The sequence below is a fragment of the Dermacentor albipictus genome, chromosome 3, assembly GCF_038994185.2.
Source record: "Dermacentor albipictus isolate Rhodes 1998 colony chromosome 3, USDA_Dalb.pri_finalv2, whole genome shotgun sequence".
Lineage (NCBI taxonomy): Eukaryota > Metazoa > Arthropoda > Arachnida > Ixodida > Ixodidae > Dermacentor > Dermacentor albipictus.
This window is the reverse complement of record NC_091823.1, coordinates 157,774,567-157,797,714: the sequence shown is the minus strand read 5'-3', so window position 1 is coordinate 157,797,714 and position 23,148 is coordinate 157,774,567. Positions and strand designations below refer to the sequence as shown.

At 46.4% G+C, this 23,148-nt stretch overlaps 2 protein-coding genes across 2 annotated transcripts; one reads left to right on the top strand and one right to left on the bottom strand.

The window, feature by feature from the left end:
* Nucleotides 1-1,718: 1,718 nt before the first annotated feature.
* On the top strand, nt 1,719-5,029 carry LOC135903457 (uncharacterized). The gene is made up of 3 exons (XM_065433773.2): nt 1,719-1,806; nt 3,225-3,857; nt 4,191-5,029. The coding sequence occupies exons 1-3, from the start codon at nt 1,719-1,721 to the stop codon at nt 5,027-5,029; spliced, it is 1,560 nt and encodes a 519-aa protein (XP_065289845.2).
* Nucleotides 5,030-5,687: 658 nt separating this feature from the next.
* LOC135903475 (uncharacterized) lies at nt 5,688-8,755 on the bottom strand. Its single transcript, XM_070536528.1, has 12 exons — nt 8,714-8,755; nt 8,025-8,087; nt 7,912-7,968; nt 7,513-7,569; nt 7,380-7,436; nt 7,237-7,293; nt 7,050-7,103; nt 6,910-6,963; nt 6,779-6,835; nt 6,602-6,688; nt 6,480-6,527; nt 5,688-6,419 (listed from the first exon to the last, which is right to left on the bottom strand). The coding sequence occupies exons 1-12, from the start codon at nt 8,738-8,740 to the stop codon at nt 5,688-5,690; spliced, it is 1,350 nt and encodes a 449-aa protein (XP_070392629.1). The 5' UTR covers nt 8,741-8,755.
* Between the last annotated feature and the right edge of the window lie 14,393 nt (nt 8,756-23,148).

Sequence of the window (23,148 nt, the reverse complement as noted above, 5' to 3'; positions counted from 1 at the left end):
GTAAAGTCAAAACAAAATACACTATACTGATAGGCGACTTCAATGCCAGGGTAGGCAAGAAGCAGGATGGAGACAAGTCAGTGGGGGAATATGGCATAAGCTCTAGGAATAGCAGAGGAGAATTATTAGTAGAGTTTGCAGAACAGAATAATATGCGGATATTGCATACCTTTTTCCGCAAGCGGGTCAGTCTAAAGTGGACGTGGAGGAGCCCGAAGGGTGAGACTAAAAATGAAATCGACTTCATACTATGCGCGAACCCTGGCATCATACAAGATGTAGACGTGCTCGGCAACGTATGCTGCAGTGACCATAGGATCGTAAGAACTAGAATTAGCCTAGACTTGAGGAGGGAACGGAAGAAACCGGTACACAAGAAGCCAATCAATGAGTTAGCGGTAAGAGGGAAACTAGAGGAATTCCGGATCAAGCTACAGAACAGGTACTCGGCTTTAAATCAGTAAGAGGACCTTAGTGTTGAAGCAATGAACGACAATCTCATGGGCATCATTAAGGAGTGCGCAATAGAAATCGGTGGTAACGCCGTTAGACAGGAAACCAGTAAGCTATCTCAGGAGACGAAAGATCTGATCAAGAAACACCAATGTATGAGAACCTCTAACCCTACAGCTAGAATAGAACTGGCAGCACTTTCTAAGTTAGTCAACAAGCGTAAGACAGCGGACATCCAGAACTATAATATGGATAGAATTAAACAGGCTTTCAGGAACGGAGTAAACCTAAAAATTCTGAAGAAGAAACTAGGAATACGCAAGAATCAGATGTGTGCGTTAAGAGACAAAGCCGGCAATATCGTTACTAATATGGATGAGATAGTTCAAGTGGCTGAGGAGTTCTATAGAGATTTATACAGTACCAGTGGCACCCACGACGATAGTGGAAGAGAGAATAGCCTAGAGGAATTCGAAATCCCACAGGTAATGCCAGAAGAAGTAAAGAAAGCCTTGGGAGCTATGCAAAGGGGGAAGGCAGCTGGGCAGGATCAGGTAACAACAGATTTGTTGAAGGATGGTGGTCAGATTGCTCTAGAGAAACTGGCCACCCTGTATACGCAATGCCTCATAACCTCGAGCGTACCGGAATCTTGGAAGAATGCTAACATAATCCTAATCTATAAGAAAGGGGACGCCAAAGACTTGAAAAATTATAGACCGATCAGCTTACTGTCCGTTGCCTACAAAGTATTTACGAAGGTAATCGCAAATAGAATCAGGAACACCTTAGACTTCTGTCAACCAAAGGACCAGGAAGATTCCGTAAAGGCTACTCAACAATAGACCATATTCACACTATAAATCAAGTGATAGAGAAACGTGCAGAATATAACCAACCCTTATATATAGCTTTCATTGATTACGAGAAAGTGTTTGATCCAGTCGAAACCACAGCAGTCATGGAGGCATTACGGAATCAGGGTGTAGATGAGCCATATGTAAAAATACTGGAAGATATCTATAGACTATTTTACCTAAGGCAGCTGGGCGCCGCCATATGCATCATACTAGCGCCACCTGTCGGCTTTCACCGGAAGCGTCATTGCCGCGCCATGCTGGGCTGTTAACTGCGCCGGCAGTGCCTTTTGGCAACGTGTTCGTATGAGGTGTGCCGACGTTTGTGTCTGTGAATTCCTGCGGAATTTTTGTTAGCGCGTTACACACGCATCTTTCTGCTCGCGAAGTCTTCATCGCTGCTAGCAAATGGCCACAGTGGCCACAACGAACAGAAGCACGCAACCAGGAGCCAGCGGGCCCATCACAATGTCGGCTGGGGATACGATCGACATCGGTGAGTGTGTGCGCTCAACTCGCAATGTTTTGCGCGTCAATTTCGCGTAGAATAAACAATGCATGCTGTCTTTCATCGTTCGCTGTGTCCGTGATCGCGCAGCCAGCAATTACATACAGGTGCGTCTGTGAGTTGTACTTTGAACGGGAGTGTTAGCAGCAGCTGTCAGCTCGCACGTTTGTGGCGGCGCGGACACCGCATCTTCCCATCGCTCGCTATCCTGCTATGAACGATATCTTATCGCATGACTGGTCTGTAACCAAGCTGCTTAGTATCGCTTCGCGGCGGTGTCCTACCGAAATCTTCGCTCTCTGTCGCAAGTGCTTTCCGCTCAGACATGTGCGGAACGACGCAGTTTGTACTGATCTGCGATCGCGGAAAGCCGTCTATCAGTCCTAATAATCCGCCCGCATCACTGGCGTGCTACGAAGCCTCATCTCGCGTAATAAATGGAAACGATGTGCGAACGAAGCGATATCTACCGTCTCAGAAAAACGAGCACTCCGCGGTAGCGCAGTGGCTATGGTGTTGCGCTGTTGGACTTAAGGCCGGCCGCAGCGTCCACTGCCGTGCGTTGTGTTCACACTAAAGGAGCCGAGCTGGTCAAAGTAATCTGGAGTACCCCACTACAAACAGCATTTAATGTTTTAATGAAGGGAATGTAGGGACGTTGCAGTCTGAGCCACGGGCATGACAATGTCGCCTCCAAGTGCATCTCCCAGTTTTTTTTTAAATTAATTTATGGGGTTTTACGTGCCAAAACCACTCTGATTATTCTGATTATGAGGCACGCCGTAGTGGAGGACTCCGGAAATTTCGACCACCCGGGGTTCTTTAACGTGCACCTAAATCTAAGTACACGGGTGTTTTCGCATTCCGCCCCCATGGAAATGCGGCCGCCGTGGCCGGGATTCGAACCCGCGACCTCATGCTCAGCAGCCTAACACCATAGCCACTGAGCAACCACGGCGGGTTATCTCGCAGTTTAACACATATGAGATCGATGATCTGTATTCTTCCATCGCATGTTCCCATTCTATTTGATAACCCACCCTGGTGGCGTAGCGCGTTGCGCCATGGCGTTGCGCTACTAAGCCCGGGGACGCTTGATCGATTCTCGGCCGCGGCGGCCGCATTTCGATGGGGGTGAAATGCTAAAATGCCCGTGTACTGTGCATCGGGTGCACGTTAAACAAACCCAAGTGGTCAAAATTAATCCTGAGTCGTTCTCTACTGCGTGCCTTGCAATTAAATCGTGGTTTTGGCACGTAAACCCTCAGAATATAATTTTTAATCATTGTATTTGTTGCTGCAGTATATGTAAATATTGTGCGCAAGGAAGCTTGATTAGTTATTCTTACAGCGTTCTAGTTTTAGCCTGCTTATTCACTCACTGATTGATGTCACCTATTTTTCAGATGGAGTGACTTACGTGCACCCAATGTTTGTCAACAGCTGGGTGGACGATGTCAAGGCATGGCCAAGTGTGTCTAGTGCCCACATTGTGTGCTACCTCATCAAGAGCAAGGCGTGTGACCTCAAAGAAGCTGAGGCATACAAAAGCCTAGACTCCTACAATTTTGTACAGAGTGGCTGGGTGGGCCAGGTGCTTTGTCACAATGTTAACGCAGACTTAGTGTACCTCAAGGCGGATGTTCGACCATCGCAGGCCATAAATCAAAAGCCTTGGACAGCATGGGCTTGCGTAAGGCACACCGGACAGGTGATCACTGCTGGTTGCTCGTGTATGGCTGGGAAAGCAAGGGTTTGCAGCCATGTTGGTGCAATACTGTGGAAAGTCGATATGGCTGTGGCCTCGGGAATGACCGGCACATCATGTACTGACCGAACAGCTCAGTGGAACAGGGGAACAAAGAGGAATGTGGAACCTGTCCTGCTTGAAGATATGGACTTTAAGCTGCAAAAACGAACTGTGGACTCCGAAAACAAGGCCCCAAAACCCACACGAAAGTTTCATCACTTCGGAAATGATGTAGAGCTGATGAACCACATTGGGAGGAAACCATTTTCAGATCTCTTCAACATTCCTGGTGAGGGCACATTTCTTCCAACATGAAATGAGTGCAGTTGTGTTAAGTGAAATGCCTTAAAATTACAGCGGCGGTTGTTCCTTTGAAACCCTACATTTTTTTTTGCCACGTATGGCATCAGTATGTTTTTTGGCATCGACACGCATACGTTAGGAGACTGACGGGTTATTTGTTGCCATTTATTTAACATAATGGTAATGCAGATTGCGATAGGTGTTGGTGCCTGTCAAATACAGTAGATATCATGTTTGGTTATTGCACATCATTATATATACAAGTGGTGTTAGCCGGCAGTGCAGTGTGAATTGTGTGTAATTGCTTTATATCTTGCAGGTACCTTGCTTCATAGTACATTGAATGCGGCTGCTTGGGACCCACGTGCTACTGATCTGCCAAGCCAGCCTCGCCACTCACATGCAGACCCTTCGGAACTCCCAAAAGGCTGCGACCCTTGCAGAGTATTTTATCAAAAGTTTGTTGTGCTTTCGAATGAAGGACGGGCTTCCCTTGAATTTGCCACTAGGGAACAGGGGTGCCCGCTATGGCGCATGGCCAGGCGCCTTCGCATAACTGCATCAAATGTGAAGCGGGTTCCTAAAAGGGAAAGCACTGATCCTTCGAAAGCTGTTTCTGCGCTTTCAAATTCAGGCTTTACCGGTAATGCTGCCACAAAGCATGGGCTGAAGTATGAAGCCATTGCAAGAGTAGCATTTACCAGGAAGACTGGTTTGGCTGTAGCGCAGTCGGGTATGGTAGTGAGCAGTACACATCCTTGGCTGTCTGCAAGCCCTGATGGCATCTGTGCTGATGATGCTCTAGTTGAGATCAAGTGTCCCACAGTTTCAGATTGCACGGTATTAATTGAAAAGGGAAAATATGATGTTAAGCTTGTGAATGGGGAACCTATGCTTTGTCCAGGTGGCAAAAATGGTTACTATGACCAAGTGCAGTTTACCATGTTTTGCTGTGGCAAAAGCACCTGCTATTTTTATGTGTGGTCGGCTGAAAGTGATGTCATTGTAAATGTGCCTATTGACACACGGTACATTGAACAGAACTTGAAGAGGCTCAAAACATTCTACTTTTTGCATCTCCTGCCTCACCTTGAGGACCTACATTATAAGAAAAAGCTGGCTATGTGCAAAAAGTATGACGAGATTTGCAATTTGTGATGAGCAAGTGAAATTTTATTTGTTCATAATGTCTGCTTCATTGGAGCCATCCAAGTATATTGAATGAATAAAAAAACATTCAACCACATTTTAACACCTTGGCTTCAAATCACTTCCATAAGCTTCACAGGTACGACACCAGTGAGGTTACAAAAAAATTGGCAGTGGCTTAGCTCAGCTATGCCAGTATATACGTAGCAAAAGCTAAGGCATAGCATGGTTAGCCTTGGTTAATCTTGATTGCAAGTCCAGGCCAATAAAGCTTTCGCTTTAAAACGGCATTAGTGAAGTTTACCCTACTCGCTTCTCAGAGTGCTTAAGGCTAAATTAAAGTACACATGGGACATTTATGCTTTTGTCTGTTCGTTGATGAGCGGGCGTTTAAGGTTACAGAGTCCTGCACAAACAAGGACAATTTTGCTGGCATACTTTCTTGACTTGATGGGCAGTACTTGCTTGAAAATTCTGTATGTCTTGATTCGGTTGATTGCCCGCTCAACATGAATTCGTAGCGATGCGATGCGCCTAGTTTCGGTGACTTCACTTTCAGGTAGCTGATCCTTTCCTGAGAAAAAAAAGATGAAGAGGCAGTCATGTACATGTAATTACTGTGTAGCTCTTAAGTTTATGGAGGTTATGAAAATACTATTGTGGACACCTACCTTTTAATTTTAATCCCTTGAGCCTCAAGATAAGGGTCAAGCTTGAAACCACGGTCTGCCATTATCTCATCACCTGGAAGGAGGTACTCTTCTACTCCACATGTCTTTACAATGTATTTGTCTGATGCCCTGCCTCCATACACATCTGACACAAACATTATAAATCCATTTGGTGCTATGACGGTAAGAAATTTCATCGTGTTTGCACCCTTGTATTGGCTGTAACTTTGGGATCTGGCCATCAGTTTCCGTGGCCTTTGCATTAGTGCTTCAGTGCAGTCGAATATGCATGTTGTATGACTGTACTCGCTGTTTCTGAAACTCTCGGGCATGCTTGCCCGCAACCTTGAGCGGGGAAGCCACACAACAACTTCTTGCATGATCTTCACCAGGTCGTCCAGCACTCTCGAAAATGTTCTAGAAACATAAGCTACAGAGACCTCGAACCGTCTTGCTAAATCTCCACAAAGGAGGCCAAGTCTAAGCCTCATGAGTGTCAATAACAGCTGGTCTTCGATGGTCAAGAGCTTGCGAATTGTCTTGTCTTGAGTCTTCAGTGCTGACACGAGCTTGTCAAATGCAGCCACAGAAATGCCAGTGTAAAAAAGAATGTCATCACTGGTCAGTGTTCGATAGGAAATAGTTCTCATGGTCATAGAAAGTCTTGTGCTGGTGTAGGAATGGTCAGCTGGTGGCAGTTCCCATTGTGTGGAGCTATCTTTCATCACCTACAAGAAAGCGGAAAGGCATGTCATAATGTAGAACACGTTAACATTACAAAATATTACCTTTGTATTTTTCCTTGTCATGATGTCCTCGGTTTTGCTTACGTGAATCTGACAAAATGACAGTTTTGTGAGAAACTTAAACACGTCATCTGGCAACTCAAATAATCTGTGTGCATACTTACGTCAACTTCGTGATCTGATATTAAGCTCCCACAAACTTCATTTTCTGCAACACTGCTGTCTGGAGTAGCTACACCATAAGTGAAAGCCTGTAAACAAAGCACAGCAGCAATCATCACTGCAGTGTCACACAGGAAGTAGACATGATCATGTGGAGAGGACAGTGCCTGTACACTCACATCTGGTGCCTTATCCAATGTACATCTGACTAGTGAATTTCCAATGTGAAGGGAAACCTGCAGAAGAAATTGGCAGCTCAGTTCCACTTGAAGCAGCATATGAAAAAGCCTAAATTGTCCTGACCACTCACATCTGGTTCACAAACTGTGCCAGAGCTGGGAAACGTATCTTCATTGCACTGAGCCTATGAAAGGAGAAACCATGTGAATGTGTGTACTTCTTAAACAGGCACCGTGTTCAGAAGCCTAGACTGGCTGTGTGAGCACTTACATCTTCATTCCCCAAAACATTGTTGAATGATGTGGTTTCCATGTGTGCTGCAGCCTGTTGAAGTTGAGTTATCTTTAAATATGACAATATAAGGAGGCAGAAGAATTTGCATGACTGCTTACTCTTTCATAATGTGTAAAGAATTGAACAGCACTTATGCCAGTAAGTGGTGCAGGAGGTCACTTACAGCTGGTTCACTTTCAAATGCATCAGTGAACACTGCAGGTTCACTGTGGGAAGTCTCCTGTTGAGAGAATGATAGCAACAGTTGGCATGGTTTTATCGTGTCTGGTGTACCTGTAAGCTTAAGCTGTTGGCATGATTGCTTACTTCTGTTTCCTGACATGCACAAGTGCCGTCTAGAATTGTCTTGGCACTATCTCCAACCTGGTATGGGTAGGACACATAACAGTGAGCACATATTCTCAGTGATAGTATGTCAAGACAGTGAATGCCTACTCACATATTCCAAACTGTCCAAAAGAGAGGTGAATGTGGAAGCTTGTGCATCATAAGTGACCTGTAAAACACATCAATAGCTTTAAACCTGTTGCATTGACAGAACTTCCGCTGGCCTACATAGTTATGAACACTTCACAGCGCAGGAAAGACCTAGTTGGGGCATTTCAAGTAAGTGAAGTTATTTGTAGGCAAAACATCAACTAGCTAAGTTCTTGTTCTCAAAGACAAGCTTGTTTAACAAACGAAATATGTTCCCCTAGTGTGGTACGCAGCATACTTAAATCTTTCTCGTGACTAATTGGCTACATTGTTCTTATAACGACACACACTGGCTATTTTCCATAGTTCAATTCACTGGTATGTCCAAATTCTGACAAATTAGACCAAAGAAAAGCCTTACACTCTGCGAAGGAACCTGACGTGACTCTTCATCTCGTGTGTCTCTGCTCGTTTTTCTCTGGAATGGAAATAAATCATTATCAGCCACACAGTGACAACAATCTCTACACTTGCCTTCCGCTTAGTTGGTGCTGGCGTATTTTCGTCACGGTTCAGGCGTCTGCGCCCAAAGATAACCTGGAATATTACGAAGCTTTTTTATTATCGCAGCTAAAGATTTGTGGGTTTTATGTGCCAAAGCCATTTACAAAATTATGAAACGCACTGCAGTAGAGACGAACTTATTAATTCTGACAACGCGAAGTTCTCAGACCACCCAAGCATTAGTACGGGAGCGTTTTTGCGGTTTGCCTCCATAGAAATGTCGCCGCCTCGGCTGCGTATCGGCACCGCGACTTCGGCCTTGGCAGTGAAACGCCTTAACCGCTAGGCCACCGCAGCAAATCTATTATCGCAGCCAGGAACGGAGGCTTCGATTCAGCAACAATTGCTGATAGAGCGCCACGGACAAGCGAAGCGACGAAGATGTAAAAAGTTAACGTCTCACCAGTTAGATATGTCCGCACCGATAGCATGAAGCCTAGCTCAATTGTAACATTTCACAGCACCACTATCGAGCATGAAACTGCGGCACGTTTCATATTCAGGTTCGGCAGAAATCGAGGGGCAGAAATAGCTACAAGCTACGGTACATGATTTCAAAGCTTTTTCACTAGAGCTGTAAAGGCCCAAAGTCTAAGGCACTAATACGAAATGCGGTGCTTTAGAACGGGTCAGGTAGCGATGAACAAGTGTTCACTTACCTTTCGCTGGTAACCCAAGTTCAGCATCGGCAGCGGGTTTTGTTCCGTGCATTTTCCATCAACGAAATGCGCAGAACACACACGTGAATTTCTGTTTGGCACGAAGTCTTTCCTGTTTATCAGAGAAGTCCACTGACGACCCAAGTCGACGTTCGCGGGGAAGCGGTGCAACAGAAACATATCGCAACCACATTGCTCCTTCTTCACAGCGTGTTTTTCGCACAAGCTATCCGCGATATTCTTTCGTTTTCGCTGGTTGTTTCCACAACCCACCACTACACAGTGCTGACCGGACGACGTAGGCGCGGTGAAAGGCATTTCTACTGTTAACCAGCGCACGCAAAAAGGAGAAAACACATTGAAACAGACACGCGTCAGCTTCTGTCGAGCAAATTTAACAGCCCAATGCAAGAGGGCCACTCTGGGTTACCGGAAACGGAAACGGCGAATCGAACGCAGTGCTCCTGGTTCGAGAGTATCCCCGCTCTCTCCGTAAAATCGTGTATAGCGGCTCCACAGCCACCGTAGTCCTCCACAAAGAAAGCAACAAACTCCCTATAAAGAAAGGCGTCAGACAGGGAGATACAATCTCTCCAATGCTATTCACAGCATGTTTACAGGAGGTATTCAGAGGCCTGGAGTGGGAAGAATTGGGGATAAACGTTGATGGAGAGTACCTTAGCAACTTGAGATTCGCTGATGATATAGCCTTGCTTAGTAACTCACGAGAGCAATTGCAATGCATGCTCACTGACCTGGAGAGGCAAAGCAGAAGGGTGGGTCTGAAAATTAATCTGCAGAAAACTAAAGTATTGTTTAACAGTCTCGGAAGAGAACAGCAGTTTATGATAGGTAGCGAAGCACTGGAAGTGGTAAGGGAATACATCTACTTAGGGCAGGTAGTGACCACGGTTATGGATCATCAGACTGAAATAACCAGAAGAATAAGAATGGGCTGTGGTGCGTTTGGCAGGCATTCTCAAATCATGAACAGCAGGTTGCCACTATCCCTCAAAAGCAAAGTGTATAACAGCTGTGTGTTACCAGTACTCACATATGGGGCAGAAACCTGGAGGCATACGAAAAGGGTTCTGCTGAAATTGAGGACGACGCAACGAGCTATGGAAAGAAGAATGATGGGTGTAACGTTAAGGGATAAGAAAAGAGCAGATTGGGTGAGGCAACAAACGCGGTTAAACGACATCTTAGTTGAAATCAAGAAAAAGAAATGGGCATGGGCCGGACATGTAATGAGGAGGGAAGATAACCGATGGTCACTAAGGGTTACGGAGTGGATTCCAAGGGAAGGGAAGCGTAGCAGGGGGCGGCAGAAAGTTAGGTGGGCGGATGACATTAAGACGTTTGCAGGGAGAACATGGCCACAATTAGTACATGACCGGGGTAGTTGGAGAAGTATGGGAGAGGCCTTTGCCCTGCAGTGGGCGTAACTAGGATGATGATGATGATGGTGAAGGTACCGTTTCCCTTCTCTAAGTTTACATAAGTGTTGCGTGACTAGGGTGCCTCGAAAGTAGAGGCGATGGCGCTGCAGCACCGCCGCCCTCTCCCTTTCTCGAGAAGGAAAGAGAGCTGGAAGGAAGGAGAGATACCCAGCTGTGACTTTGCCTCTTTCGAGCACCCACACTCTATAGAATGGTTTACACCCTTTGGAGTGCCGCTTCTGCCACACAACGATAATCGTCATCTGCCTTGATGCGTTTCCTGTCTTGAAAACGCCGCGCCCGCTGCTTTCCTGTCGAGAATGCTATCATGCCGATAACGCGCGTGCCGTTCGTTACTGGAAAGTACCGGGCGCAGAGCCCTAAAGAAAGGAAACGCATCAAGGCAGATGACGATTATCGTTGTGTGGCAGAAAGGGCACTCCAAAGGGTGTAAACTTTTCTTAGAGTGCATACGCAGGTGTGCTGCACTCTTTCTCCTTCCCAGTTCTGAGTGGCTTCTCGACCGCCCCATGATCTTCTAAGCTCTCCCATTGGTAAGCTCTTGTAAGCTCCTCTATCCCCTCTCTAAAAAGGTGACCGACTTCACAAACCGCAGACCGGCTTCAGATAGTTCTCTCTATCACACACACATTGATTTTTCTGCTTTGGCAGTCCCAGTGCTGGCGCTATAATATTTGGCGCGTTATACCCGTAGATGAGATTTCGACGACCGATACTGTTTTTGCCGACATCGTTGCACTCCGATTGTCACTTGTGTTTCTGTGCGCAAGTTCGCCCAATAAAGCATTGGGTTCATGAATGACGATTTTGCTTCTGTCTGGTTCTTCACCACCACTACAGCGGGACAATATCTATTGGCATTCGTTTTAGACTAAACCCAGAGTGCTAGGGACAATTAACGGTGCTATAGTTAATTGCCGTGCTCTAGTACTTGTGGTCTCATTCCATGATTATTGAGGGCACAGCAGTTCATGAAAAGTGACGTCCGAGCAAAACACAAGAAAAAAACTGCAACAAACAAACGTCCATGCTGTGTTAAAGCGGTGCAGAAGAGTGAAAAGGGATAAATAAAAGCACGATGCAGTGTAACAGGTGTCACACTTGTAGCCAAAAACGTGCGAAAGGCAAAAAGGAAAAGTATTCTTAAAGATCATGGAAAAGTATTCTTAAAGACCATCACGGATGTCGCATTAGCTGGAACACATCTTTCATAATAGGATAAGTGCCGTTAATACCTATTGGTGGTGGACACACACCCGGAAAGTCGTCGTACTCGGGGTTCATCACACCGAACACCTCTTCTTCGAAATCTTGGTCAAGTGCCAACAAATTATAGTACGCGTCCTCTTCAGCAGTGTAAGCGATGGCATCCTCGCCTTTACAGGCAAAATGATAATTTGGGCGAAAATTCGCACTGTCGGCGATAATGGAGGTCTGGTTCCACGAGGAGTCCAGGATGTCGCACACTTCTGGCAGCGACAGAATTCCCGCCATCTTCGTCAGCGGTCCCGGAGACCCATATCCCAGTGGATCGATGTTGTAAGGCTTGCTGCTGCTTCCGTTCTCGCACTTAGCCGGGTCGATCTTGTACGTCAGTGCCACAAATGGATACAAGTGGCAAAAGGCGGGGCGGTCTGTTTGGTTCAGTTTTTTCGAGTAGACTTTCAATTCCCGAATGGTGTACGTCGTCGCCTTTCGGTTGGTGATGTTACGCGGGTACTCGTGGTACAACACGATGGTGTGGTAAGCCCGTCTGTGCGCCAGCTTGCTCGTGTTGTACGATGCCCGTTCGTAGGAACCGTATGGAAAGACAAAGCCAAACGTGCGGTTACTGTGCTGCAAGAAAACATCGTTGGTGTCATTGTAGAGCTCCGCGATACTGCGGTTAAGTGAGTCGGGAGCGTTGTTCCACCACATTCGGATGGCGTCGTAGTTGTTGGCTTTCATCCAGGCGAGCGCGTTGTTTTGGAACGTGGTCTTCTCGCTGTTGGCGTTATTTAGCAGCTTGAGAAACACCGAGTCCGGGCCCCGAACAACGAGCCACACCTGCAGGTGAGGGTTTTCCGACTTGAAGTTGGCCATGCGGCGCACGGCGTCCCTCGGCGGAAGGTCCACGTCGGGTAGCTCCGGCTGCAGCTGCATGTTGTGGTCGAGATTGTAGCAGCAGTACATGGCGTAGTGGCAGAACATGTACGGGAAGTAGGCGATTCCGTACGTGCGACGGTGGCTGCGAAAGCCCTGCTTGTCCGCCCAGAAGGGACACAGGTACTTGTGCAGATAGGTCCAGATTGGTAGCGTATAGTCTTGGCTGTAGAGCCAGCTGTCCTCTGTCGTTGTGCTTGGCGTTGGCTTGGTCGTTGCTGGAGTAGTAGTCTGCGGAGTGGTCACCGGTGGCGACGATTTTCCGCCGACGCCGCCACCGCCGCGCTGATTCGAGTAGATGGGTGGTTCGGTCTTGTCAGCTCCTTCACTCTCTTCAAAAGCACTGCTGAAGATTCCGCTTAATGACAGCAGCAGCAGTATGAGTAGAATAAGGAGGAAGCAGCACAGTGCCACAATGATGGTAGGGCGGTCGTCATCCTCACTCTGGTTCGCGTCTGTGCTCACCTCGGACAAGGGGCTCACCTCGGGCCAGGTGCTCACCTCACTCATCTGGCCCGCCTCCATAGCTACAGTGTTGCCGACACGTATCAAGAGCTAAACGGTCACGAGAAGTGGCTGCCCGAAGCGCGTCGAGGAGAACCTGACGTTATCGACGGGGTGCACTTGCAGATTGGTAGCTTCTAGCGAAGCGAAAGAGCGCAATCCACTACGGCGGGTATGCGCGTAGTCGGGCGCTCGCAAGGGGTAAGAGCGCGGTAGAACAGTCGCATATTCAAGTAAGGATGGTAAGTAAGGATTGCGATACCTTGTGCAAATCTGAAGTAGAAAACAGTTTTTTGTCGTAACGTGTGGCATGCACACCGCGTATAAATGCCGTGAAGGCTTGCTGTTCAAGAAGAGCACGTTGTCTTAGAGATCATCATCATCATCAGCCTGGTTATGCCCACTGCAGGGCAAAGGCCTCTCGCATACTTCTCCAACTACCCCGGTCATGTACTAATTGTGGCCATGTTGTCTCTGCAAACTTCTTAATCTCATCCGCCCGCCTAACTTCCTCCCGCACATGCTACGATTCCCTTCCCTTGGAATCCAGTCCGTAACCCTTAATGACCATCGGTTATCTTCCCTCTTCATTACATCTGCTGCCCATGCCCATTTCTTTTTCTTGATTTCAACTAAGATTTCATTACCTCGTGTTTGTTCCCTCACCCAATCTGCTCTTTTCTTATTTACTAACGTTACACCTATCATTCTTCTTTCCATAGCTCGTTGCGTCATGCTCAATTTAAGTAAAACCCTTTTTGTAAGCCTCCAGGCTTCTGCCCCGTACGTGAGTACTGGTAAGACGCAGCTGTTATACACTTTTCTCTTGAGGGATAATGGCAACCTGCTGCTCATGATCTTAGAACGCCTGCCAAACACACCCCAGCCCATTCTTATTCTTCTGATTATTTCAGTCTCGTGATCCGGATCCGCGGTCACTACATAGACATAGTACAATAGACATAGTACAATAAAAATAAGACAACGTTATAGCCTGTTGACAAATTTGCTTAATTATCAAAGATACGAGCATACCGTTGCCGACGATTAATTGCGTCATGATTTCTTCTCGTTTATGATGGAGAAATATCTCAAATAAGATTTTGTAGCTTTAGGGCTAAAATGTGTAGCGAAAGCGAGTGGCTTCAACGATGAACTGGATTATTTATCTGCAAATATGACTTGAAAGACTGCCGAGAGCCATATTTCTGTTTTTGACTTCTTATGTTTTAATGCTCTGTCAGATCATCACGGAATGAAACCATAAATGCTTCAAGGTGACGTGCAGGTAATGTCAGGGTCGTGAATTATGATCAATTTTAACGTCACTACGAATCACGCGCCGAGCACCACAAGTATTGAAGATAGAGACTGACGTCAGTCGGGTGCAATTTACTGATGGCAAGGACGTTTATTCCTTAATTGATAGAACCGCTGTGACTCATTAACATGGCGTTCTCTTCGGTTCTCTTCAGCGAGCCAAGGAGGTCGGTGCTTAGGCGTTCTATCCTTTTAGTCACGAAACGCCAATAGTAGTCGGACAATCAGAGCACGGATTGTCGATCTCGGTCGATCAGTGCTTAGTGCTCACATGACAAGCACCTTGCCTTCACGCAAGGGTGCGAAGAGATCTTGCCCGATCGCTAGATTATTCGTGGCGCAGACTTCAGGTAACTCGAACTCGTCTAACTGGATGTTGCGGGAGTGAAAATGACTGGGGAGTTTGAACCGGGAGCTTGGACAACTGTAAAGGCGGGAATACATAGAAGCGCAAAATGTCGGCAAAGAGAGGTCTTCTGCACCGAGGGATGGCAGGCCGAACCTTGTTGACAGGTCGCATCGAATGAGCGTTCTCTGACTGCCGACCTCAAGCAGCAATCGCACAAACACGAAGTTACCGCACTGATGCCGTCTGCACCAGTACAGGTGTCCACGTCGCATTGATGGTATGGAGCACTTGTGTTTCATGCATTGTCACTTATCGTAGTCTGATGCTTGACTTGGGTGTAACAGTTCTCGGGAGACGGGCTACCGGCGTTTCGTTTCGACATGGAGAAAAGTGCTGAAACGCGATGCCTCGAGCAGTGTTCGCACTTGAGTCCCGCTGCGTTGCGGCACTTTCGTTCGACGTGTTCCTCTCTGCCATATTAAAAAAAAAACAGTCCTTGCCAGGGAGACGGCTCTAATCTCATCGGCTGGCAGTTTGAGGTGGCAGTCCTTTATGGCGTTGTCGCGGTGATTGCACAGTGCGCCGCAAGAATAAGTGTTCGGGGCAGATCTTGCGGCAAGCGCTAATCCTGACGATACCTACGGTGGTAGACACGGTTTGCATCGCCCGTGTTCCGAGGAGGTGTTTTTTCGGTGGGGACCTTGAACGGGAATTCTGACTCCCTTCTCTACTCTCGGCTTACATGTGCAGGCACTTCGCGACCTTGCCCTCCTCCTATTGTCACAACCTCGGAGAAACCCCGTCGATGGCCTAAGTCTCCTTCATGCATTGTTGGAGTTGCGCAATGTGGCGAAAGATGCGCACCTCCTTCTTTCAGCGACCGCATATGTTCAGCTGCGCGGTCATTCACGCATCCACCCGTTTGGGCCACATCGGTTTTCCCGCAGGTCAATGGTATTTCATATACCACACCGTTGCAGCAGTCTACAAACTGCTTGCCATCCTTTTTGCTCCTTGTACCCTCGCTCGCGACGCGGGCGCAGAACTGTGCTTGTTTCCGAGTAATGGAAAACACAGCTGAAACGCCACGTCTGTTTGCCACCTTTTTCACGTCGTGGGCCATCCTACGTAGATACAGAACCACGCAGTGACCGCACAGCTGAACATGTGCGGTCACTGAAAGAAGAAGGAGGTGCTCATCTTTCGCAACATTGCGCAACTTGCACTGTGTCTGACCGGGCGGCAGAACATTCGCCACGAAAACAATGCCTCCACTGCAAGAAGAGTGAAGCGCGGTTCCGAGAGATAAAGATTCCTGGCACAAGCAGAAGTGTAAAGGAACGTGAGGTTTTGTAAGCATTCCATATAAAGAAGAGAAGAAAAAGAAACTTTGTTAGTGATACTTTTGTGACCCCCTTTAGATGCGAAATGTCATATCTTGAACAGTTCGCCAGGTGATGCATTGTGGTCCTTGAGCCGAAGTCTGTGATTTTCCCTATATTTGCCGATTTTTAAGTGAATAAAGATAGATGAAGTTGGCGCTTGCCCTGTGTTGCGATCCCGCACGTGATTCTCTCGTGACGTAGACTCTTCCCTAGCGACGTTATCAGCTGTACTTTAGCCGCGCTTTGGGCAGGACCCGTATCGTGCCGAAATGAACGACGACGAGCGGGCCGCTAACGCCAAGTGAATGCGGTGCGCCCGGTAGGGCCAGAGCACCGTGAAGCCAAGAAGCGCAATGAAATTTCGTCATACTTAGATGACTGTGAATGCGACATACTGGCACTTACGGAAACTTGGCTCAGCTCCGAAATTACGGATGGCGAAGTGCAACCCTATTCTAATGTTGACGTTATCTATCGCAGAGATAGGGACGACAGAAGAGGTTGTGGGGTACGGCTCGCCATAACAAAAATGGCTGTGGCTTAGCTAAGGTTAAGCCCAGGATGCGAAGCATACTAGCCTTTATTTTAGTTGTTCAGCCGCTGTTTAGCCTGGTGAACTGCTGTTGCCTGGCTATATTTGGTTCGGCTAGACGAAGAAACAACTCATGCAGGCGAGCGCACGAGCTGAGACCAGGCTATGTAGCTACGCGGCCGCAAGCGAGCGCACGAGTTGAGCCTCCGCTTTTGCAGCTGTTATGACGTCATATGGTAGCTACGTGGCCGCGTCGTTGTGCGGCTAGTATGCTTTGCATAATAGAAGCAACTTAATAACAAACATAGCAAACTTAAAAGAGAATAGACCCACATATGAGACGCGCAGCAATGAACAATGGCTCATACCCTCAGTGGTAGCTACGCGGCCGTGCGCGGCGCAGCAAGGAAGAGCGTGGTTGTGCGGCTAGTATGCTTCGCATAAAACATATCACGTCATTTCTTGTGCCGATTCCTTCGAGTCTCGAAATTCTGTGGCTCTGCGTATTATTTCCCCAATCGAATGCAATTTATGGTGTATGCTACAGACCACCCGATAGCTCCTACAATTTCATTTCCGAATTGCACGAAAACATTACCTTTATTCTACCCAAATATAACGAAGCTGACATTTTTCTTTTTGGTGACTTTAACTTTCCAGACCTTGTCTGGCAAATCTTGCGAGGCCAATCACGTGCATCTTGAGAGTTCGTTCAACTAACACTTGATTTTTCACTTGTGCAATTAACAGGCAAACCAACTCGTATCAATAACATTTTGGATCTTGTTCCATCATCCGCGCCCGAGGCGGTTACCACTATCACTTTTGTGGATGGGTTCAGTGACCACCGCTTATTACACTTCACAGTTCATAAACCTTCATGCTCACGTCACCTGAACACGAAAGAAATACTTGATTACGAAAGAGCAAACGTCAGCGCTATTAACAATAGTTTGGAAAACTTCACGCCGTCATTCTTAGCAACTTTTTCTGAGCGGACAGTGAACGAGAATTGGTGCCTCTACAAAGAAAAGTTAATGGAATTAGCACATGCGCATAAATCAAAGGTTTCATTTCGCGTTAACTCATCGAAACCATGGTTCAGTAAAGCTCTTCGTACTCTAAAAAATACAAAAAAGAAGCGTCTTTACAGGACTGCGGTGTGGACATGCCTGTGTCTTGGAGCAAACATGTCTTGTGATGTAGCCTACTGCAATGCCCTGCGTCATGCTGAGCAAAAGGTTTTCTCTTGCGAGCTGCAATCACTGCTTCAAAACAACCCCAAACAATTTTGGAGAACGATCTCTCCCGTTAAAGATTCCGAAATTTCCCAAATACTTGATAGTTCTGGCTTGCCGATTGCACGAGAGCTTTCAGCATTTAACTGTAACAATTACTTCCCGGCCATATTTACAAAGGAGGACTATTCGAAAATACCAACACCCACCGAACCCGATTATCCATACATGGCCGCCGTCAATATTCCAACCACTGGTGTTGCTGAGCTGATCAACAACCTCAAGATGTCAACTTCTTCCTGCATGGACGCTATAAACTCAAAAATCTTAAAATATACAGCAGCACCCTCTAGCACAGTCCTTTCTTGCTTGTTTCAACACTCCCTCTCAACAGGGGAAGTTCCGTATGACTGGAAGGTCGGTGAAGTTATCTCTCTTTTAAAGTTTGGCGATAAAAGCGCTGTTAAAAATTACCGCCCAATATCACTAACAAACGTTCCCGGTAAGATACTAGAACACATAATCTTTTCAAACGTAGCAAACCACTTGGAAACTAGCAAGTTCTTCTTTAAACATCAGCATGGTTTTAGAAAAGGGCTATCATGTGAAACGCAACCATTCGAATTGACAACGGATATTTTTTAATTATGGATACGGGCCCACAGACAGTTTCCATAGACTTCGCTAAAGCTTTCGACTGCGTTGCTCATTGAGGTCTCATAGCTAAACTTTCACGCTTAAATTTAAATTCCCTAACATAATCTTGGATAAGAAATTTCTTGTCATTCCGTAAGCAATTCACCGTCGTCGATAACTTTATTTCCAGTATCAGCGATGTAACATCTGGTGTACCACAAGGAAGCGTATAAAGACCATTACTTTTCTGATCTATATTAACGACCTGCTATCCGAAATACCGTCATCCATACGCTTGTTCGCAGATGACTGTGTGATTTATCGTCAAACCTGCTCACCTTTCGATCACGTCGCTCTCCAACGAGATCTTGACCGTATCACTAACCGGTGCTCTTCTTGGCAAATGACCCTAAACACTGATAAATGCAAACTAATAACATTCACCCGCAAAACGACATTTTCCGCTTTCGATTACTCACTGGATAAGAACCACGTCACACTCTCCAATTCATACAAGTAGCTCGGCATTCTTCTTACACCTAACCTGTCATGGCCGGCGCACATCGAAAAAATAACTGCCAAAGGCTCACGTCCGCTCGGTTATCTTGAACGTAACATTCGCGATGCTCCTGCCCTAACCAGACAAATCGCCTATTATACATTCGTAAGGTCACAACTGGAATTCGCAGCCCCTATCTGGTCACTTCATCAAGCTTACCTAATGGCGACTCTCGAGTCAGTCCAAAACCGTGCCGCCCGCTTCATTGTCAGAGATTATCAACGCGACTCTAGCGTGACTAGAAATAGGTCATCTTTATCCCTCTCATATTTTGATTCACGAAGAACCATAGCACTGCTTTGTCTATTTCACAAAATAGTCCAGAGCACGCGCCCGTCCACTCTGCCGCTCACTCGTCCATCTCGTACATCTCGGCGCCTGCATAATCATCTCAGCTTCCAGCGTTTCTTTGGACGAACCAATGCTTTTAATTCTTCCGCGTTACCACGCGCCATTCAGCGTTGGAATAACCTACCAAACGACATAGTTGACATTCTTGACCCTGTATCTTTCAAAGCACGCTTATGCATATCATTTCCATAATTCATCACAACTAAACGATACTGCGAACCTAAGTAAATAATTTAAGCGAAGCTGTATAGTTCTTTTGTTTGTTTTGTTTGAATGTTTGTTTTGTATTACGTTAACATTGTTAGAGACTTGTTCTTTCATCTTCGCCAGCTACCATTGGTATAATCTCTTGGCACTCCTTTTTTTCTTTTGCTACTTCACACAGTCGTATTGCTTCATTTATCGCGTTACCTATATTGTTAGATATTTGTTCTTTCATATTTACTCGCCAACAATGTATAATTTCTTAGTAGCCCTTTTATTTCGCTAATTCCCTGTAGCCTCCCCTTACGCGATACTCCTTCGGGAGCCTGTGAGGTAACTGAAAAAAAAATGATTAAATAAATAAATAAATAAATAAACCGTCTATACGAGTGAATTGCATCGTCTACCCTTGCCTTTGTAACTTAAATTCATACTAGTTTGTTTCCAAATGTCGGGTATTCGTCTATCATTTAGAATTTTTTCTAGTGCTTTCAACAGAGCTTGTTTACTTTTTGTTCCTGATTCATTAATCAGCCTAACGGGAACTTCGTCGTTTAGGAATTTTCGGCTTTGTTCCAGTTGAAGTTTGTCAGCTCCAGCTACTTTTCCATCTGGTTCTCTTTCGTGCGCTCTTTCTATTTTCAAGTGCAACCTCTTCATAGCCTTGGAAAGATTCGGCTATTATTTTTCGGACGTAATTTAAAGCCACTTCCCCTTCCAGCTTGTTTCCATCTTTGTCTAGGATATGTTGTATTGTTGACTTCCTGCCTAATAATTTTATGTGGTTCTAAACTATTCTAGGCGCGGCCTTCTTTTTTACACGTATTTCTGACAACCAACGTTCACTTTCACCTTTTACTTTTGCTTGCACCAGTATTTGAAGCCTAGAGTTCTCGCTCGGTATATTTCCCATTTACTGGTTACTTCATCCTGCTGCAACTGCGCCTTCTTTGCCTGCCTGTGCTCTCGAAATGCTCGTTCGGCAATCGCTTCACGCATCTCCGTTACACCAGCTCTTCGGTTTTTTTTTCCTTTCCAACGAACGTGTTGTTTTTCTTTCCGTATTTCTGTCGTTATTACACTTAGAAGCTCACTATATTCCCACTCTTTATTTGGCCATTTGCCAAGTTCTTCCTCGACTCTAGTGACAATATTTGTTTGTTCAGTGTTCAAATTTGGACAGGCCATTTTGACCTCCTTGCTCACTTTCCCAACTACATACCCCATTTTCAAAGTTATGCGTTTATTGTCACTCCCTATGCTGCTATACCCTTCCTCGTCAATGACCATTTCTCTCAACTTATCATGAATTCCTTCTGTCATCAGATAGTGGATTGCCGGTTTCCCACTTTTCACGTGATCTGCCCTTCACACTTAGGCCCTGTGTTCACGATAACGAGGTTATGTTTATCACAAAGGTCTAGCACTGACTTCCCGTTGGTGTCGGTATAGAAATCTAGATCATGTATGTGGACATTCACGTCACCTAATACGATAACTTATTCACCATTGCCGAAACCTTTAATATCAGCACTTAATATCCCACTAACTCTTGATTCTATTCTGTGCAATTATTTCCGGTCCACAAATAAGTTCCGCCCAGCCAAGTTTTTTTACACTCATTGTCCCTGATAACCAAAGATGGTCTTGATATTTTCAATTTACTATTTTAAATTTGGCTCCCTGATGGATGAGCATTCAGACTCGCCCTGCCTTTCTTTTTGACTTAGTTGTGTTGCACCGTTGCCAAACGTAATTCTCAATGACTGGCGGCTCTTTCGAGTCTATAAGGTGCGTTTCTGTAACCGCATACTCCCCTATTTGTTCTCTTTTTAACTGCTCCTGAATCTCTGCCCTCTTTTCCTTTCTTCTACCGCCCTGCATGTTTGTGTAGCCTATTGCATGACGAGCTCTCTTTCTTGATTTCCTCTTTTTTCTGTTATAGACGGCGATGCTATTCTGAGGTTCCAATAGGTGACCTTCTTCATTGCTACCTACTCTGGCCTCCTGAGTGCCCGCGGGCCTCCTTAAAAAGCAACAGCGTGACCAGCAATTCGCCAGCCCACTTCTCGTCCAAGCCTGTCATTAAGCGGATCCCGTCTGGTTCAAAACCACCTCACCTTCTCACTTCGCTGTTTACTTCGACAATCTCGGAACCTTTCTCTCGGCTTATTTTCCATATTGCCTCGTTAGCAGCCACCACGGCTCTTCATACGTGACTGTCGCGTATAGGCACCTCCGGCAGCGTTCACACCACGATCTGCACCTGGGGGGGATAGTTCGCGCAAGTCGTCCACCCGCTTCGCCAAGCGCTGGGCTAGTCTTGTCACTTTATAACCAGCCAGCGAAAGTGTAATAAAAAAGCAGAGAAAAAAGGCAGGGCCCGTCACGTGAGGGTTACACAATCCTCGAGGTCCGGTATGGGAGAACGTAGGGAAGCAATTTCGCCTGCGGAGGCTAGACGGCACGAGTGGAGACCGTGTCTCGCTATGCAGTGGAGCTCGCCTTCTGAAATCATGGGTTCGCGGCACTGAAATATTTCCATCTCGTGCCATAATGCGCCTACACGAAAAAAAAAATTGCGCCAGAACGCTCCCTAGAGGACATGTAACAACTTCCAGCGTATAATCAAAATTTGCCACCGAGCCTGGTGAGGTGTCCTTTAACACATTAAAGAACGGGTCATCCTTTATTGGCCTGTGGCCGCTAAAGTGGCACATACCTAACCTCCCTCCCACCCGGCTCCTTCCGGGTGGGAGGGAGGTTAGGTAGATGCCGCTAAAATAACCTTCGCTCCCCTTGGAAAGAGCCCTCTGTGTAGGGCCTTGTGGTAAAGCGCACGAAAAACGACCATGTAACGCAGAAGTCAAAGAGGAAATTATATGCAGGGTTGTGCTGCCGTTGATGGCGCGGTGACGAATGCGGAAGAGTAGCGGTGGCAGAGCGATGCCTGGGGCCACGTACTGCGAACATCACTTTCCGATATATATATATATATATATATATATATATATATATATATATATATATATATATATATATATATATATATATATATATATATATATATATAACTTTACTGTTTCTTATAAAAGTGGCCGCCGACGCGCCCACGCTGACTGCCTCTCGCGCATGCCGCTTCCAACGACGCACTGCGACGCGGACAACTTCGACTGCTATATCGCATCACTGGAGCCGGGATTTCCTGATATAAATACCTTCAAGGTCGAGCAACAAAAAGACAGAACTTTAGAACCACTGCTCATTACTGCAAGGCAATCAGCACCATCCACTCGTTTCTGTGTTCGTGATGGGGTTCTTTACAAAAAGAACTATTCTAGTAAATGCCCACGACATCTTCTGGTGGTCCCCGAGAGTCTCCGTGTCTCCGTCTTGCGCGCTATGCATGATGACCAAACATCTGGTCATTTGGGTTCTGCGCGAACTCTCTACCGCCTTCAAGAAAGGTTCTACTGGGCTAAATTGCGCCAGACGACCGCCCAGTATGTGTCCAGCTGCAGCGAGTGTCAACGTTATAAGCGTCCGACGAGTTCTCCTCCTGGTCAACTCCATCCAGTGCCACCCCCCAGCACTCCCTTTGAGCAAGCTGGCATCGACCTCCTCGGTCCTTTCCCGCGTTCATCCGATGGGAATCGCTGGATTATCGTGTGTGCCGATCACTTGACACGCTACTGTGAGACAGCTGCAATACCATCGGCTACTGCAACCGAAGTGTGTATTTTTCTGCTGCG

What these genes read in the sequence shown, in the direction of transcription:
- LOC135903457 (XM_065433773.2), top strand. Translation starts at nt 1,719, where the DNA reads ATGGCCACAGTGGCCACAACGAACAGAAGCACGCAACCAGGAGCCAGC. An exon ending in TGGGGATACGATCGACATCG is followed by an intron (nt 1,807 to 3,224) that starts GTGAGTGTGTGC and finishes CCTATTTTTCAG; the next exon opens with ATGGAGTGACTTACGTGCAC. An exon ending in AGATCTCTTCAACATTCCTG is followed by an intron (nt 3,858 to 4,190) that starts GTGAGGGCACAT and finishes TATATCTTGCAG; the next exon opens with GTACCTTGCTTCATAGTACA.
- LOC135903475 (XM_070536528.1), bottom strand. Translation starts at nt 8,740, where the DNA reads ATGCTGAACTTGGGTTACCAGCGAAAG. An exon ending in ACTTGGGTTACCAGCGAAAG is followed by an intron (nt 8,088 to 8,713) that starts GTAAGTGAACAC and finishes GTAATATTCCAG; the next exon opens with GTTATCTTTGGGCGCAGACG. An exon ending in TGACAAGGAAAAATACAAAG is followed by an intron (nt 6,420 to 6,479) that starts GTAATATTTTGT and finishes GCTTTCTTGTAG; the next exon opens with GTGATGAAAGATAGCTCCAC.